The 18,466-nt window shown below is 35.2% G+C and overlaps 1 protein-coding gene across 5 annotated transcripts in view; it reads left to right on the top strand.

Annotated features, from left to right (window-relative positions):
• The window catches only part of CCDC91 (coiled-coil domain containing 91), a 338,801-nt gene extending 323,328 nt beyond the window's left edge, over window positions 1–15,473 (top strand). For all 5 annotated transcript variants that reach the window (XM_058558585.1, XM_058558587.1, XM_058558584.1 and 2 more), the window contains one exon: window positions 14,482–15,473. In XM_058558585.1, the coding sequence (XP_058414568.1) occupies window positions 14,482–14,592 (111 nt within the window). In that variant the 3' untranslated portion in view covers window positions 14,593–15,473. The remainder of the gene's footprint in view (window positions 1–14,481) is intronic.
• The last annotated feature ends 2,993 nt before the right edge of the window (window positions 15,474–18,466 follow it).

Here is an 18,466-nt window from a genome sequence, read left to right as displayed (position 1 = left end):
TCTGTAGATCAAGTTGGGAAGAACTCTCATCTTGACGATATTGAGTCTTCCTATCCATGAACATGCAGTATTGATCTATTTAGTTCTTTGATTTTGTTCATCAGCATTTTTTAGTTTTTCTCATATAGATCTTTTACATATTTGTTAGATTTATACCTGAGTATTTCATTTTGTGTTTTTAATTTCAAAGTCCACTTGTTCATTGTTTGTATATAGGAAAGAAATTGACCTTTGTATATTTACTTTGTATCCTGCAACCTTGCAATAATTGCTTATTAATTAGTTCCAGGAATTTTTTTATCAGTTCTTTTGGATTTTCTATGGAGTCAATCATGTCATCTTTATTGTAAAACAAAGACAGTTTTATTTTTTGCTTCCCAATATCTATATCTTTTATTTTCTTTTGTTGTCTTATTGCACTAGCAAGAACTTCTAGTATGATGTTGAGAGGGAATATCCTTGCCTTGTATCTGATCTTAGTGGGAAAGCTTTGAGTTTGTCACCTTAAGTATGGTATTAGCTCTAGGTTTTTTGTACATAGTCTTTATCTTGAGAAAGTTCTCCTCTATTCCTAGTTTGCTGAGAGTTTTTATCATGTGTGGGTGTTAGATTTTTGTCAGATAATTTTTCTGCATCAATTTATATGATCATGTGTTTTTCTTTTTTAGCTAATTGATGTGATGTTTATATTAATTGATTTTTTAATGTTGAACCAGCCTTGCATACCTGGGATAAATCCCACTTCGTCGTTGTGTATAATTCTTTTTATATTTTTTTGGATTCGATTTGCTAATATTTTGTTGAAGATTTTTGCATCTATGATCGTGAGAGATAATGGTCTGTAGCTCTCTTTCCTTGTAACGTCTTTGTCTGGTTTTAGTAGTAGGGTAATGCTGGCCTCATAGAATGAGTTAGGAAGTATTCTCTGTGCTTCTTTCCTCTGAATCTATATAACTTTTGACTGCTGAATTTTCACAGAAAAGTAGGTAGTACCTCCAAATATTCAGAGAACATGATTAGATTGTTAGTTTGGCATACTTACATTTAAAAGATTTTTAACATATATGGTTATCTTTGGCATCATTATCTTGGTATTCCTGAAGATTTTAAACTCCATAGTGTCTTTTTTTAAACAAATCTGGATATCCATCAGCAAAACTATCTTTATTTTTCATCCAAGCGTAGTGATACCTATATAGTAAATGATGTGGAAAGTCATTTGGATAGGTCATACCCATGGAATTTCTATATGATAACAATTTGCATTTGATTTACCACACACCAGTTAGGTTACTGGATCCTTCCATTCCCCTGCATCATGTCATTCGTTTACATTAAAACACAGGAAGAAAAAGTTTCAATACTTTGGCTGCGTTTGTTCACATTAAAACACAAGAAAAAACAGTTTTAATGCATTAGCTGCGTTGCCTTGACTAATTGGGTCATCAGGTCACACTGTGCAGCAGGGAAAGAGCAGAGTCTTGGGACTGTGTTGCTACTTTATCTGGCATTTCAGGGGCATCTCAATTGCATTGTGCACTGATGGATAACTTTTTTTAAAGAAAATTATCCCCTCACCTTTATTAATCTTAGTTCTTATTCCAGTGCATTTGTAATGATGCTAGGATAAAGCTTGGTTATATAAAACATTTTAAGTAACTTTGCCAGATTCTCTTCTGAACCTTTCTCATCTATATTTATCAGTGAAAAAATGGGAATTTTTGTCAATTGAGATGGCTGTTCCTGTAGGAATTCTTTTGCTTGTTTTGGATTTATAAAAAGCAAATACAGTAGGTCATTGTTGGTTAGTTGACTAACTAAATGACTGAAATAGAAACAAAAGTTATATAATAACTTGTATACCAGCTTCACAAATGTCTATAGACCATCAATTTATGAAATTTCTACCCAAAATGCCACCAATTCTGCTTTGCATACTCCCACAGATTTTAAAACAAAAAAGGAGAGAAAGATTGTTGGCCTTTTTCTTGCTTTCATTTGTTTAACATTACTGGATTGTCCCATTTTATGGAAAAGCCTTTTATCTTAGTGAGAGAAGTATATGGTGTATGATTAGGAATGTGGGTTTTTGAATCAGATTTCCTGGATAAAACCTGAGCTCTGCTACTTGTTAGATGAGTAAATTTAGGCAAATACTTTAACCTCTCTGGGCTGTATTTTGTTCATCTGTAAAATGGAGATAAAAATAATGCCTACTTCATATAGGATTGTTATGAGAATTAAATGATAGCACATGTAAAGTGCTTACAACATTTCCTGACATAAAAAGTTCACTTTCAGTGTTAGCTATTAATGCTATTGTTTTGTTGTTGAGATGAGTTTTCCTAACTGTATTGTTTAGATCAGAATGTCTTTGATTCTACCCACTCTGGCTTAAAGTATTTATTAGTTTAAATACCTCTTTGTTCCACAAATGATTTGTGGCAACTTAAAATATATGTACTGTTAAAAATCATGGTGAAGGGAAAATGAGCATCAAATAATGAGTGTGAGACTGATGGAGATTCAATATAAATATATGCATGCCATAAGGTCCTGTCTGCTTATCAGAGTTAATCTGCAGAATCAGCTTGGAGTTTCCTGGCAACCAAACTGCTGTTGTATTTTATCCATAATATTCACTATTTTAAATTGATTAAGAACTTTATATTTCTTTCCAGACATTATAAGTTAACTTGTTTGGTTAGGCAAAATTTCATTCTTATAGTTTTAAATCCATCCCATTCTATGTTTTTTTTAACATTTTTAGGGTTTCTTTTCTCTTTTTCACTCTTCTAATTTGTGAATGCAAATACTCTATGTGGCAGAGAGAAGCAAAAGAAGAGGCACTTGCCGATGCAACTTGCATACATATATGTTCAGGTGATTGGCATAACCCGTTCATTATGATTATTTTATTTTTATTTTTTACTCTTCATGTACTCTTAAGCTATTACGGGAGAATTGTATTCCATTAGTTGTTTTTCATCCCCAAATTAAAATTTCCAACTTTCTGGAAATTTGTCTCATTCACTTAACATTTTGGGCTTATCCTCAAGTTCTTGAGCCTTATATTCTAAAAAGTAAATTTTGTTTCTGATGCAGTAGTGGACACGCACAGTTTAAAGTTGCTAGCTTTATCACTGAGATTTATATTTGCCTCCTCGTAACAGAAACGAGAAATAACAACAGCATAAGCAAATCCAGAGGTAAGCAGTTCAGAGCTGTAAGGAAGCTTAACAAAGTTATAAAGGATTCAGAATCCTGTCTTTGTACATTTTCCATCTTTAGCACTGGCTTACATCCTTAAGGCTACAGAATGGCAGCTGGAGCTCCAGTAAACAGATTTGTGATGGAGGAGAAAGGAAAAATGCAAGAACCAGAAAGGGGAAAAGAATTTGGGACAAGTGTCTGTCCCACTTTTAAAGAGCTCTCTTGGCAGTCCTACCCAATAATCCTTCCACTCACGTCTCTTTAGCTACCCCCAGCTAGAAGGGAGTCTTGGAAATGATGGCTTGAGGATATTCACGTTGTTCCTAGAACTAAACTGGAATTTTATTGGTAAGGAAGAATGGATATTGGAGAGAGAACTCACAGGCTCTGCCATAATTCTTGACTTTTCCTATCTTCTGTTTGGTAGGTGTTTAGTGTTGGTTATTTTTCAGCATCTTCTGTTTGAGCAGGTGCTATTGCCATTTTTAGGCAATAATATCCAAGTTTAGCTTTCTTAATTGAAAGCAAACCTCCTTTACTTGTTTACAAGAAGGAGAAACGTTAGGATTTTCTTACCTTCCTCGATCCAGCTGGGAGGCAGCAAGAGATTTTAAGAGGACTGGCAGTATGTTTTCCGACTTGGTTCCCTCAGTAGGATAAATCTGTTTTAAAATGTGCCAGACAGATGGTATTTAAAAGTCTTCAGTGATCAAGTACACACCATAAAATCCTGAATGATGAGGAACAGCAGCCTTGTTTATGTAAAATGAGAGAAAAAAGTCTGTTCACCCTAACTTCCATTTGATTAAATGATGCTTTGTTCCGTTGGTTCAATTTTGGATACTGAGGATTTCCTGATGGGAATCAGGCATGCATCACAGCTGTGGAGCAGATCGTACTTGTGTACTTAGCCAGTTCTGTCAGTAGTGGAAATGTGAAGGTAAGCAAGCAAAGATTATCTAAGCCTCAAAGGTACCACAGGTGAGATCCATACTATACATTGCTTTTATGAATGTTTCCCCTTTCCTTCATTATGGACTTAGAAGGAAGTAGTCTATTGTTTTTATACACAGCCACTGAGGTTTACAGATTCTTTAAGGCAGTGATTTCTTATATGATGTGTTTAACGTGCCAGTTTTTCTTTAAATGCTTCTTTTGCATTTTCAGGGAACTATTTGTATGTTAATATAACAGAAACCTTCCTGAACCTGCTAGGAAGAGAAGAAAATCACATGTTTTAATGACTGTATCTACAGGGCTTTGGACATCTTTACAGGTTTTCGCACTAGGGTATGCAATGCAAGAAACCCCTGCATATTTATAACAAAACAGATATTGTGCCAAGGCCCCCAATCGTAACTGAGGTTCTTATCTGAGAAGGCAATATGGTATTGCAGTTTAGAGAATAGTTTTGGTGTCATACACACCTGGATTTGAATCCTGGCCCTACCATTTGGGCAAGTTATACCGTCTCTAAGCCTCAGTGGCCTCATCCATAGAGTTTCAAGAGACTAAAAATGAGATAATACATAGTAGATGTTTCCCAGTGATGCCCTGCACTTATGTAATCTCCTCCCCTTGAGCCTGGGCTGGACTGAGTGAAATTGGGTTATAAAAATATTGTGGTTTCCATCTTGGGTGCTCTCTCACTCTCTTGGTTTGCTCTGGCTCTCTCTTATCCTCTCTTGAATTGCTTGCTTTGGGAGAAGTCAGCTGCCATATTTCTAGGCAGCCTTGCAGAGACTCACATGAGCTCTGTTGGAGGTGGATGTTTTGAAACCCGTCGACAGTCACTAAGTGAGCTCCCAGTTGAACTCTGACTTAACTACAGCCTACCCAGCCAGTGACTTGATTGCACCCCTCAGTAGAGACCATAGCCAGAGGGACTCAGTTCAGCAGCAACCAGTTTCATGACCCACAGAAACTGTGAGATAATAAATATTCGTTGTTTTTTGTTTTAAACCACTAGGTTTGGGGTGATTTGTTACACAGTAATAGATAACTAATACAACACATAAAGAAGTTCACCTGTGCGTAGCAGGTAGCAAGTACTACCAATCAAGAATCAGTAACACTATTCTCAAAACAAGAGAAGATCAGACTTAATCGAGCATTACAGGGTTATTCATGATGCACTGTACATCAGTTTCAACATTTGTGTGCAGAGAACTCAAGAATAAGCCTCATGGACAGTCCTTTGCCTGTTTTTGTAGATTGAAACATAAAAGGCAAAATATACCAGTTATCTGAGAATTTTGAGATAACACAGGAAGACGAAAACCCAAGAGGTCATGTAATTCTTTTTTCTACTTCAAAATAAGATGAAATTTAAATTACTGAAGGGGAGGGGAGATAGATAGTAATTGACAATATTCTTCCTCAGATTGACATAAAAGAATTGCTAAAACCTTTAAAAGTTCAATTGAGAAGAGTACAACAAGAGTTTGTATTTGTTACTTGAACAATTTGTTACTTAACAATGTTTGTTTGGGATCTTTATGTTTATTTAATTTACAAAAGGCCATCCCACAGATTGCGATATTTGCACTAAACAAGATCTTGAAAAAATAATGTAGAAAAAGATTGTCAATGGTTTGGGAGCATGTAACAAATTGTATTGAAAACTTTATGTGGAATGTCATATTAAAATCAGTTAGTCTGCCTTGCCAGAATCAATCCATCTTGTATTTAGATAAATTCTTTGTTTGCCATTAAACTCTAGAAAGTAGGATATGGAACTCATTAATAGGTAAATATAACCTCATGTATCAGAGCCCTAAGATAGGATTTCTGTGCAACAGAAATACAGTTTCATCTACATTTGCTTTTTTTCTAAAATTCACCTATATCCATAGCTTTCTTTTTTTAAGTTGTTTTGGAAATTTTTAGATTTTCTTTGGAAATAGTCTAAATTAGGAGTAAAGCAATTGTTACCAGGATTCTTTTCTTTTCAAATTCATTAAACTTCACATATGGAAGCTTATACTAGAAAGTCTAGTGCCTGTTTTCACGCAAGTAAGAATAAAATCTTCTCTTACTACTATAGTGAATCCTTTTTGGGCCAACTACGCTGTTGCTTAACTTGTAAGATAAATAAGATTGTATTCTAAGGTGGTGTGCCTGCACATTAGAGTCTGGAATACATGTTCGTTTATTTTGCCCAGATGATTTAGTAAGGAGCAAGAATGAGTATTTCCATTTCCCAGTGGATTCTATGGTAGTTGGGGATAAAAAAGCAGAACTGCCCAAATATGTAGAACTTACTTTAGATGATTCAAAAACAGAGAATTTACTTACCCTAAGACATCTTAAAACCAAACAAAGCAAAAAAACTAGTTCTTCAGTTGTGGCCAATAGAGTTTAAAACTCTTTATACCGGTTTTTCATTTACTCTAAAAAAGCATCTACAATTCATCTTGTGCCTGCTAGAAAGTTACACAACTTCTTTATATATTGACATTTTTTAACTGTATAAATAGTAATATAGACATTAAATAAACTTTAAAGCTGAGAAGTATTCTCAAAGAAAAAAGGAGTTGTGAACTCTGGATTGAAAGTTTTCATGGGACATGAATGATGGCCTGTGAATGTTCTGGTAAGGAACTTAGACCTACATTTTCTGAAGTTCAAGGTTGAGGCAGTTGACACCACGTTAGTTCAAACCACTGCCCTGACTATATTGAATCTAAGTTTTAGAGTTGGGGTCATTCTAAACATGTATTTTATGTAACAATATTATCCTGAAGTTGGTTCAGAGTCTCTTTCATCACGATTTATATTACCAGAGAGGGGATTTCATGTCTAAACTTCAGCTTTATATACAATATATCCCTCTTGCAATCAAATTTACTTATCTGAAAACATAAAGAAAAGACTTTTAAAAGAGAAACTCTTTATGGTTACTGTACCAGTAATAAAACAGATACTATAGAACCTCCATTAATGCAACCAGTGATGTTACAGATAAGTCTAAATTTTCTTAGGATGAAGTGATAAGAAGCAGAATTGGAGGACACAGGAGAAAAGATGGTGGTTTTTCGAGCAAAAATGTTTAAATGTCACAATAAAAATATTCACCACTCAAGAATAACTTGATCTTCTTCAAGTCTGTCAGCCCTTTCTTGTGATGATTTCATTAAATGAACCAGGCCATTACAATTATGTTTGCATGTTAAGTTTTAATATTGATCCATAGTCCACTTCCTTCATGTCTACATTAAGAGTAAGGGTAGTCATATCATCTCACCCAGACTAGTTTCAACACCTGTCTGGTCATAGTACTGGTTCTCTAGGAATGAACCTTGTCTGTCCATTGTCAAAAATTTAGTGAAGCCGTAGAATCTATTGATACATGGTAGGGTTTCATATGCAAAGATAAACTCAGGTTGATACATTTAACTACATTTTAAAGAAGTGTGTATTTCTTTAAGTGTAGGAGGACATATTAGGTTTCTGAAATTGGTCTCAACCACTCAGAGCATCAGTTTTCCACAACTGTAAAATGTAGATGTTAGACTAAGCAGTCTCAAAATCTCCTATCATTAAAATTCCATGGTTACTTATTATTAAGAAGAAACTGAATCAGTATAGTCTTCTCCCTATATTTTGCAATTTGTTTTGAGTCTAGAGAAGTCCTCAAGAGAAATTGATTTGTAGGGCGTTTTCCAAAGTATGTTTTACACACACACACACACACACACACACACACACACAGGATTCCAAGGTTTAAAAAGTTTGAGAACCATTGCCTATACTATAGCCATTTTGGCAATTCACGATGCTTAATAGCGCAAAAACTCTGAGAAAGTTCTATAGAAAAGAAATCTTTTTAATCCTGCATTTCCTAAACTTACTTTACTAAAAAGCCTTTTATTTATTTATTTTAAACAGAACACATGCTACATAGAAATAGTGTCTTGTTCATTGTGGTAAATACTACTCTGGTATATAAGGACCTCAACAATCTGGAAAAATCATTGTTAGTAGTTTCCCAGGGCTGCTGTAACAAAGTACCACAAACTGGATGGCTTAAAACAACGGAAATTTATTCTCTTAGTGTTCTAGAGGCTAGAAGTCCAAAATCAAGGTGTTGGCAGGGCCGTGCTCTCTCTGATGTCTCTAGGGCACGTTCTGTTCCATGCCTCTCTCCTAGCTTCTGGTATTGCTGGCAGACCTCTACAGCCATATCTCTCCAGTCTCTGGCTCCATCTTCACCTGCTGTTCTTTCCTGTGTCTGTGTTTCTTTGTCTCTTTATGAGAATGCCAGTGATTGTATTTAAAGGCCACCCTGATCCTTATGACCTCATCTTAACTTATATCTTAATTATATCTGTGAAGACCCTGTTTCCTAATGAGGTCACATCACAGGTAGGGGAGTTAGTACTTGAGCCTATCTTTTTGAGGGATACAGTTCAACCCATTACAATAATTATCTGCCACTGCTCCTTTGCCAGACCGTGTGTTAGAGCACCCCAGACTTAGTCTGCTGACCTTTCTCTTTTATCTACATTCATTCCCTAGGTAATCTCATCTATGCTTTACATGCCTTCTATATGCAGATGGTTTCTCAATTTGTATCTCTAGCCCCAATCCCTCCCCTGAAATGCAGACTCTTATATCCAATATCTCTGACATATCTAATAGCATTAGACAAACTACTCATGTCCAAAACAAAACTAATTTTCCTCTGGCCAAGTCCCTCCAGCTCTAATCCATCATATCTCAGTAAATGGCACCATCATTCTAAGAATCACCTTTTATTTCCCTTTTTCTTTCATCCACAATTTTAATCCATCAGCAACCCAAGTTGGTCCTATCTCAAAATATATTCCAAACCTGACCTACTGTTAAGCCTCCACTGCCAGCAGTCTGGTTATCTTTGTATCTTTCCCAGACCAAGTCTCCTAACTGGGTTTTCTTCTTCCATTCTTGCCTCCTACAATCTGGTATCCCCAGTAACAAGTGTAATATTTTTCAAACATAGAGTATGGTCACAGTCTTGCTCAGAACTCTCCAATGTCTCCCATGACCTGTAGTGCCCTACATGCTCTGGCCCCTCTCTACTTCTCTGATCCTCTCTTCTACCAATCTCCCCCTTGCTCATTTTTACCTCCAGTCTTAAGGTATTTATTGCCAGTCCTCAGTCAAACCAAGTTTGAACCCACATTTTGGACTTTCCTCTTGTGGTTTCATCTGCCTGGAAATTTTCTCTCCTGATGTTTTTGCATGGTTCCTTTCCGCTCTCATTTCGTTCAGGTCTTTTATAATTACCACCTTCTCCAAGTGATCTTCTCTGATCATCCTGTGCAAAAGATCTCCCTCTGTCTCTGTTTAATCCTTTCCCCTACTTTGTTATTTTTTATAGTACTGATCTCCACCTGAAGAGTATTAATTTGTCTCTTCAAACTAAAATATAAATTATATAAGAGTGGAGAATTATCTTATTCACCACTATATTTCTAGTGCCTAAAACAGTGCCTGGCACAGAGTAGGTGCTAAATTAATACTGAATAATTGGGTGAATGAAAGAATGTATGAATACTCCTAAGCAGACTTTCTCCACTTGATTCAAGCCTCCTTCCTCAATGTCTCTAACCAGTCTGTCTTTGTTTTTCCTAATCTGCTTTCCTAGAATTTCTTCCACATGTTACTCCTTTTTGTCTAAGGAAATGCTCTTGCTACTTTAAGAGCCTTTTCAAGACCCGCTTCTGTGTAGTTTTCTCTGCTACACTCTCCCACCATGATCTCTCCCCCTCTCTGATCTTCCATTGGAATCAGTCTTTACTATACATGTCAGTACCTAGTTGTTCATTAATTATTATGTGTGTGTCTCTCCAAAAAGATTATAAAGCTCTCAAGGACAAGGATGTTATTGTGTAATTTTTTTGCCCCAGCCTTAGAGCAATAATGCACAAATAGTGGGCAGTCTTGACTTTTTTATTGATCAACTGATTGACTAATTGATTAATTGATTGGCTCAATCTCAGACGTAAGAAACAACATCTTGAGGGTATGTGTGAGTTGGGGGGGAGTGTATAATAAAGTCAGAAAAAGAGAAGCATTCATATCCAAATAACAATGTTGAAAGGATGGCATTGTAATAAATAAGAGACTGAAGAACTGTTTCATTTATCAGAAGGTAAACAATTCTTCTTAAGCAATAATCAGATGATGTTAACTAGAAAATCTGCCTGAGTAATTCCAGTTTCAGATCATCATACTTAACCTTTCTTCAATGCCCGTGAAAGAGCTTGTTAGTGAAGGAAACTGAATCCATAAAACGTATTATTACTAAACTGATAACATGTGTTTATGAGTCACTTTCTATCATTGGCTTTACTGGATATCCATTCTAGCGTTTTTGAAAAATTAGATCACTTTTTATGTATAAGTTTACAATACGCAGGAGGATAGGTTGGAAGAGTAACATTGATAAAGGTAAACCTAATATTTTCACATCTCTTGGTGTATCTTGTTGGTAGAAGCCCAAAAGATACTGAAATCACAATTAGTGCTAAATGTGTTTTACATGTATATACGTATGTATATAATATGTATATATTGTAACATGTATAATATGTTTATATATTCAAAAACAGTGTATCAGGTTTTCTGGGATGTAAGCAGTGTTCTTAACAGTCCCATTAAAATAAGCCATGTTTGTTTGTAATTGACTTTGAATTTTGCTCTTTAGACCAGTATAAGTTCACCATCCATCATGTTGTGTTTTGGTGACTAGCAAATAAAAGCTAAAGTCTAGAGAAGTTTTGTTTTTCTTTTTCTTTTGCTATGGTGTGAAATACTAAAGGAAACAAATCTAATACAGGGAATTATTGGGAAGTAGTGTTCTTTTGTTTCTCCCCCTGAGCTTATTAATATTAACTTTTAGCAAGTAGTATGCTTCTGAATGGTTTTTTAGCAGTATGCCAGCAAACTGAAGACATGACAAAGAGGGAAAAAAAAGATTTATAAAACCCGGTTGTCTATTTCAGAGACCTCGGAATTTCCAGGGTTTTTTCAGGTATCTGAAAGAGCTGAATAGCAGCTGAAGCAACAGAAAATGGAAGGGAAAACAAAGCAATTAGAGCTACATTATTGTGAAGAGATTGTAAATCTCATATCCAAAAATATTTGCCACAAGTACTCTGGATGTAATATTGTCACATGAAGTCACAGAATACAAATCTTTGATTCACTTTGAAACGAAAGCCACAAATACAGAATAAGCCCCACTCTTCAAGGGGAAAAAAGAGTTGAATACTTTGCCAAGATTCTTCTTGCCTCAATAAAGGATAATAAGGTCATGCCTAATAAAACAGAAACTGTTGAAATTCAGGAATTTGCCAAGAACATCACTTTGATGTACTTGTTTCAGAGAGAGGAATTCACCATCTTTATGAGAGAAGGTCTCAAATGTTCCCCCTCACAGACGTGGTCTTATGTACCATGCCCAGGAAGGACCCGCGAAATTGGAAGCTCAGCTCTGTGATGGCTCAATTTGTCTTCCTCCTCACAGAGTATCAGTGTCACCCTATTGCTCCTTAACGTGTTGAGCTCCTGTTTATTTAACGGATTCTTGCCTCCAGACAGTTATGAGGGGACGTGGTGAAAGATGTGAAGGAGTCTTGCAGCTGCCTAAACCCAAAGCCGGTATGCCCATCATCTTCTAGTCACTCATTTCAGGGTGACTTCTCACACAAGCAAGAGAAGAGAAGTGCTTGGTATGTTTAAATAAAAATCTGTCAGACTTTTTTGTCCTTATACATATCCTTGCTTTTTAAAAAATTATGGAATATTCATTCTGAATGCATAAATCCAAATGATTATTGTTACTTAGCAACAGTTACTTGTTGAATGCCAGTTACATTACACGTGATGAGTTTGTGCCATTTGCCCTCAAAAGGAGAAAAGTTTCTCCTTTAACTAACATCCATAATTCTAAGATATTAAGTCAAATTTGTTTTTAATGGAACTCCTGATTATTCTCAGAGGCTTCTAAAAGACTTTGAATTATTAAAGCTAACACATATAATATATATACGTGAATCATGAAGCATAATAGTAGAACAAACACCCAAGAAGCCACCTTCAAAATGATTATTGCATGATTATAATAGCAAAAGATTAGGAACAATCCAAATGTCTATCAATAGAATAGTTTTTAAATAAATAATATCCATTGTATTTGTTAAATTATAAATATATGATGGCAAACTATGCAACCATTTAAAAGAAGAAAACAGGGGAAACTCGTCCTCTCATGCACTGCAGATGGGACTGATAAATTGGTACCCTCACTCTGGAAAGCAGTGTGGTAATATCTGTCACAACTTAAAATATACAAATCTTATGACATAGAAATTCCACATATTAGAATCTGTCAAAGAGAAATCTTTGAACATCTTCTGAAGGGAGTGCACTCAGGTTGTAAATTTCCCTGGTGATTCAAAAACAGCAAGACAAAATTGGAATAAACTGACATGTCTGTCAATGGGAGACTGGCTAAATAAATCATGGACTACAGTCAAGCAATTTCTTAAAAATGAGATAGGGAAAAGTTCCAGTAATGGCAGTGGGGCAAAGTGATTGTGTGACCTCTCCCATAGTTAACAATTATAAGGTCTGGACCAAATATTTTTAAAAACTTATCTTTAAATGCTTGAAAGCATCCAAAAGTAGACAGAAACCAGCAGGAATGGACTGGAACTGGGTGTTGGTACATTCTTCTGTACTATTTGAATTTGAACCAAGTACAAAATAATTTTTAAAACTGCACATATTTCGATTTCAATCTGTTTTACATATATTAAAATGAAAGTTTTAAAAATTCAATTTTAATCTCCTACGTATCTTTTAGATTAGGTTAAGCATGCTTTTACTTTTATAATTAAAAGTCCACCTATCATTTCCTAGTAGATTGCCTTACCCTGTTAGGGTTAAGTGTTCATTGATTCATTCAATCTCAGCAAATATTTATTGAGTGTCTAACATGTGCCAGACCCTCTTCTAGATGTTGGGGTACAGTAGTCAGCAAGACAGACAAGATCTCTGCTTACCTGAGGTTTACATTGTAATGAGCTGCCTTGTTTATAGAGACTTGTAAGTAGAAGGTGTATTTTCAACTAAAAGTATGTCATCTGAGAGAGGAAGGAAAAAAAAGACAAAGGATTAGCAGATCCTATTTCTTTAATCCTAAATTATTAGCATTGAAAGGAGTCTTAACAGTGTTCAATCTTTTTACATGAGCATTTTGCTAAATATAATGCATTCTTTTTTTATTAATTCTTAGGATACTTCAAAATTTTAATCTTCCAGGTTTTCAGTCATTTTGAGTCATCAATGGATTATAGAAGTGTAATTTAATAGAGAATTCTTGTTCACATTTGTCTTTTTTTCCTTTTGTGGTAGGGGAGCTTGTGGGAAGAATATGTCAACTTTTACATAAATATGACAGATATATGTTGTGAAATAGAATTTATGTGGCTTTCTTTTGAGTTCCTCCATTGTTTTGTAACCTGTAGGCAATGTGTTGTTATTTGTTATTTTTATACCATGGGCAAACATTTTAGGGCAGAAGAGTTAGAAACTTTTCTTGATGTATTCAATAATCCTTACCTCCAGAAAGTTCTTTTTGTTCAAAAGTTCTACATGACTTTTGTTACTAAACTTCTTGTTTTGTTTACCAGGTTAATTGATTATTGATACTTTAAAACAATCCTAATAAAATCTCTCTAACTCAGCAGGAAGACCCAGTCAAATAAGTTTCAACAATATCAAATATTTCTTGAAGTACACCCTTCCCAAGAACTTGCTCTAATTTCAGGAAATTGTTTATCTCCTCACTTATCCTTTGTCCTACTAAACCCTATGCATGATATAATTATGCTGTGTTTCTGTACTGTGTATTTCTTTTGTTTTTTTGCGTCTGTGATATTTATATGATCTTTATGGCTGTTTGGTCTGTATATTCATTAAGAACTGGCATTTTTATACTATTTTATATTTTATAAAATGACTCTGGTCAAATTTATGGTATTTCTCCAATAACGGAATACCAACATCAATTATAAAATTGTAATGATTATCATCTCATCTTAGCTAGTAGGCCAGAAATAGTGGCTACGTTGTCTCTGAGTTTAAAGCACGATTTGATTTCCTAAATCCATCATCTGAAAAGGCTTCTCTAGTAGGCTTTAGTGGCATGATATTCTTTATCCCTCAACTAAGTTGTATTTTTTTCTCTTTCTCTCTTTAAAAAAAAATCAACAGCTTGATCAAGTTATCCGCCAAAGAAGCCTGTCCAGTTTGGAACTATTCCTCTCCTGTGCTCAGAAACAATTAAGTGCTTTAATAGCTACGGAACCAGTTGACGTTGAATAAAGAGAACATGACAAGCTAACCCACACTGGCAATGGATAAATCATTAGACCTCTAAAATACATGCTGTGAATTATAAAGATGCTTTTGTTTTCTTTCCAAACCTTGGAGAATTGATTTCTACTTCAAGGACAAACCAAAATGATATTTAGAAGAACCATCAAGAGACCTAATTTATTCTCTTTTGTTTTCTCCTTTACATTTACTATTATTTTATCATAAGTAGTAGCAACAACAGAAAGTATGATGTGACCCAAAAGCCATTGTAAATTGCCACATTATCCAATGTTAATTAAAGTTTATAGCCTCTGGTGGCCTGTTATATTGTATTTGGCAAAGGTAGTAAATATATTTACTTATTGCTTCACAATGACTCTTGATAAGATTCTAGAACATAACCATACATTTATTTGATTTTGAGAATAGAAACAGCATGGATTTCAACGTGTATGTAACTTGGATATAAAACACTGATATGATAGAGCATCATTCTGATGTTACCACACCTCTTTTCTGTAGTGAGATCTGTGTATTTTCATTGGCAACAGTTAAAAACACTAAAGATTATTATATTAACTCAACTTTGATCTGATATACCACTTAATGGGGTATGTGTGTGATATATGCTGATTTTCTATTTGTGTTCTTCAAAGTCACTATGAATCAATAAAGTCATTTTTCTTATGAATCATACCATGGACTTGATCTCTAGAAAGAGAATATAACTTAGCCATTTATAGGAATTCAGGTTCAGATATAAGAGAGATGAAATCCTTTCCCACTACTTCAGAATGTACTTAATTCATGAGCAGTTTGCTTCAATGTGAAATCATGGAATTTTTTAAAATCAAACTAAAATGTTGTCATTAAAATGTATGCAAACATTTTGTCTTGTTTTCTGAAATGCTTCTACTTTCATGGGCTTTGTACTTTTCTGGGATCTCTCAGTGTAATTAAAAAAGAGCTCCAAAGGGCCAGCGCCGTGGCTTATCGGTTAAGTGCACGTGCTCCGCTACTGGCGGCCCGGGTTCGGATCCCAGGCGCACACCGACGCACCGCTTCTCTGGCCATGCTGAGGCCGCGTCCCACATACAGCAACTAGAAGGATGTGCAACTATGACGTACAACTATCTACTGGGGCTTTGGGGGAAAAAAAGGAGGAGGATTGGCAATAGATATTAGCTCAGAGCCAGTCTTCCTCAGCAGAAAGAGGAGGGTTGGCATGGATGTTAGCTCAGGGCTGATCTTCCTCACAAAAAAAAATAAATAAATAAATAAAAATAAAAATTAAAAAAAAAAGAGCTCCAAAAACTTATTTGGTTATTATTGTTCTTTTTTTAATCCTTTTTTTAAATTAATTCTTCTTTTTAAAAAATTTTTCTTTCTTAAACTTCTATATCCATAGATTATGATGTTTTTAATATATGCTGCCCCCTAAATATTTACAATAATATTTACCAAGAATCTTTAAATGTTAATAACCACTTAGTTTTCTCTTACAAATTTAAATAAGAAATGAAAGCAAGCAGACCACTGACTTGAAATGCAGCATAGTAAAAAGGGGAGGAGAGTTTTTAATTCAGGAATAAGCCAATAACACAATGTTATGGTCATATTTAAAATCACTTGACTCTTTGTCATCAAATTTAATGTGATGGGATATTTTACAAATTACTCAAATATGATTTGGAAGAAAATGAAGCATAGAAGGTCACTGAACTAAGATCCAGAGATACTGGAAATGTCAAGAGAATATAATAGTCTACATCTTTTACTTACTACCACCACCGAATGATTTTTTCTTCTTCCATTTGGGGTTCCAGCTTTGCTGTTGACGTAGACTAAATGTTGTCTGAAGTGATTTGGAGCAAATTGATACTGATCAGTCTATGAGTATTTGTAGAACATCCACCATGCACAATAATAAACTCTTGGATTGCTATGGTGCTTTTTTTGCACAGAGCTATCCTTAAAGGTGACTGAGAATAATCATTTGGGTGTAGAATTGATTATTTGAATGCATTAATCCTTCCAAACTGAATTAGCTAATAATCTGTTTCAATGATGTTCAAGTTACAGATTTCCATTTTAAGAACTGTACTCTGTTTCTGCTCTGGTTATCAAAAGGTCATAGACCATCTCAGGTAGTACTCACTAAGAGAATTAGATGATCAAGTATTGTGCTATGACCAAAGATAAGAGTTTTTTTCCTGAAATGTTAGCCCATAGTCTCAAAGAGAAGTAGTCAAATGTTTTGTATCTAAAACTTTCTTTGCCTATTGTATGATTCCCTTAACTGTTTTTATGTAGCGTTTCCTACCTTTATGTTTAGGTGAATAAGACACCATTTTGAAAGGCTAAACGTAAGAAAGTAGTTAGATTTTTTGAATGATAAAGCCACTATCAAACTGCGACTCCATTTTTAGTAGTATGCTTGAGGGTTCATTAATAGAAAAGTTTTTTCCTCCCTAAAAATTAGTATCTGCTTTGTGCAAAGTATTTTCACTTGTTATCTCAATAACCCTGTGAAGTTACAGTAACCTTGTGAAGGAGATGATATATCCACATATATTAGTGGAGAAAATTAGGTGTTTACTTGCCCTTGATGAGCAGGTGGAGTTGAGATTCAACCCCAGAGCTTTAAACATGCAGTCTTACACTTTCTAGTACCCTGGAGATACCGAATATTCTCTCCATGAGAAAATATCAAGAAGTTTGTATCCCATGTAGTCTTACCGCATTATTTTAATCTTTTAAGAAGGAGACTAGCCCCTCTTATAAACCTAGTTGTAATTCTAGCTCTACCACATTCTAATTGTGGCGTGTTGGACAAGTTGGCTAACCAACTTGAGTCTCAGTTTTCTCACTTGTGAGGTGGAAATCGTGATTTTTATAGCCTTTTTGTGAAAATTAAATTAAGCTTATAAAATGCCCCATATAGTGGACCTCACTGGTGTGGCCACCAGTTCACAATAATTCCCCTTTCTCTGGGAACTACCCACAAAATACAGGTGTAGTTGTCCACAAACCACTGGCTAAACAATATTATTCTGCCCCTCTGACCTTGATTGACTGTTCCACAGGTAAAGACCTGACCCCCACCTGGGCCTCCTATGAAGAGTCATATGGTGAGACACTTCAGCTGTTTCACGCCAGGGGGACAGACACGAACTCTGCTTCTGAGGTCTGCCTGATGCCTGCCTTTCCTGAGTCTTGGATTCTATGAGATACCCAAATATTCTTCCAATATGCCAGCACCACTTACTTTTTTCCCTTAAGCTAGCCAGAGCCAGTTTCTATTACATGCAACCAAAAAAATATTAACCAAGGCAATCCAGCACAGAGCCCAGCGCATAATCCCTGGATACTCGGCACTTGTAAGTTCTTCATTTCCTCCACCATAGTAATCCACATCCCAAATGGGAACACTCTTTGATTTATTTTAAGAAATGTTAAAAATATAACTGAACCAAAGCCCCTATTGTCTAACAAAGCCAAGTAAATCACAGATACCTAAAACTATGAACAAACATGCCCTATTTAGAAGTTCTCTGTCACTCAGAATCTGGAGTAGAGGTTTAAACTCAGCTTTGCTAAATGCTGATTCATGTTCCAATTCAAAGGAGCCTTGCTCAGTGACTGCTTTGAAATCAAAACCAGAGCAATGCCCCTATGATGGGTGTTATTCTGCACTGTCATCTATAATTATAACTTTTTTATTTATGACGGTTAAACTGAATGGAATCAGGAAATGCTATCTATGCTTTAAAGAACAATAAAAAAAGAATTATTCATTCACTGAATTAAAAAGATGGTCTTTGCATAATAAATGCTGATGTAAGAAAAAATCCATATGTAAAAATGTGGAAAACATATA

This window comes from Diceros bicornis, chromosome 17 (assembly GCF_020826845.1).
Source record: "Diceros bicornis minor isolate mBicDic1 chromosome 17, mDicBic1.mat.cur, whole genome shotgun sequence".
NCBI lineage: Eukaryota > Metazoa > Chordata > Mammalia > Perissodactyla > Rhinocerotidae > Diceros > Diceros bicornis.
The sequence above is the reverse complement of the archived record's forward strand: the minus strand, read 5'-3'. Positions and strand labels throughout refer to the sequence as shown.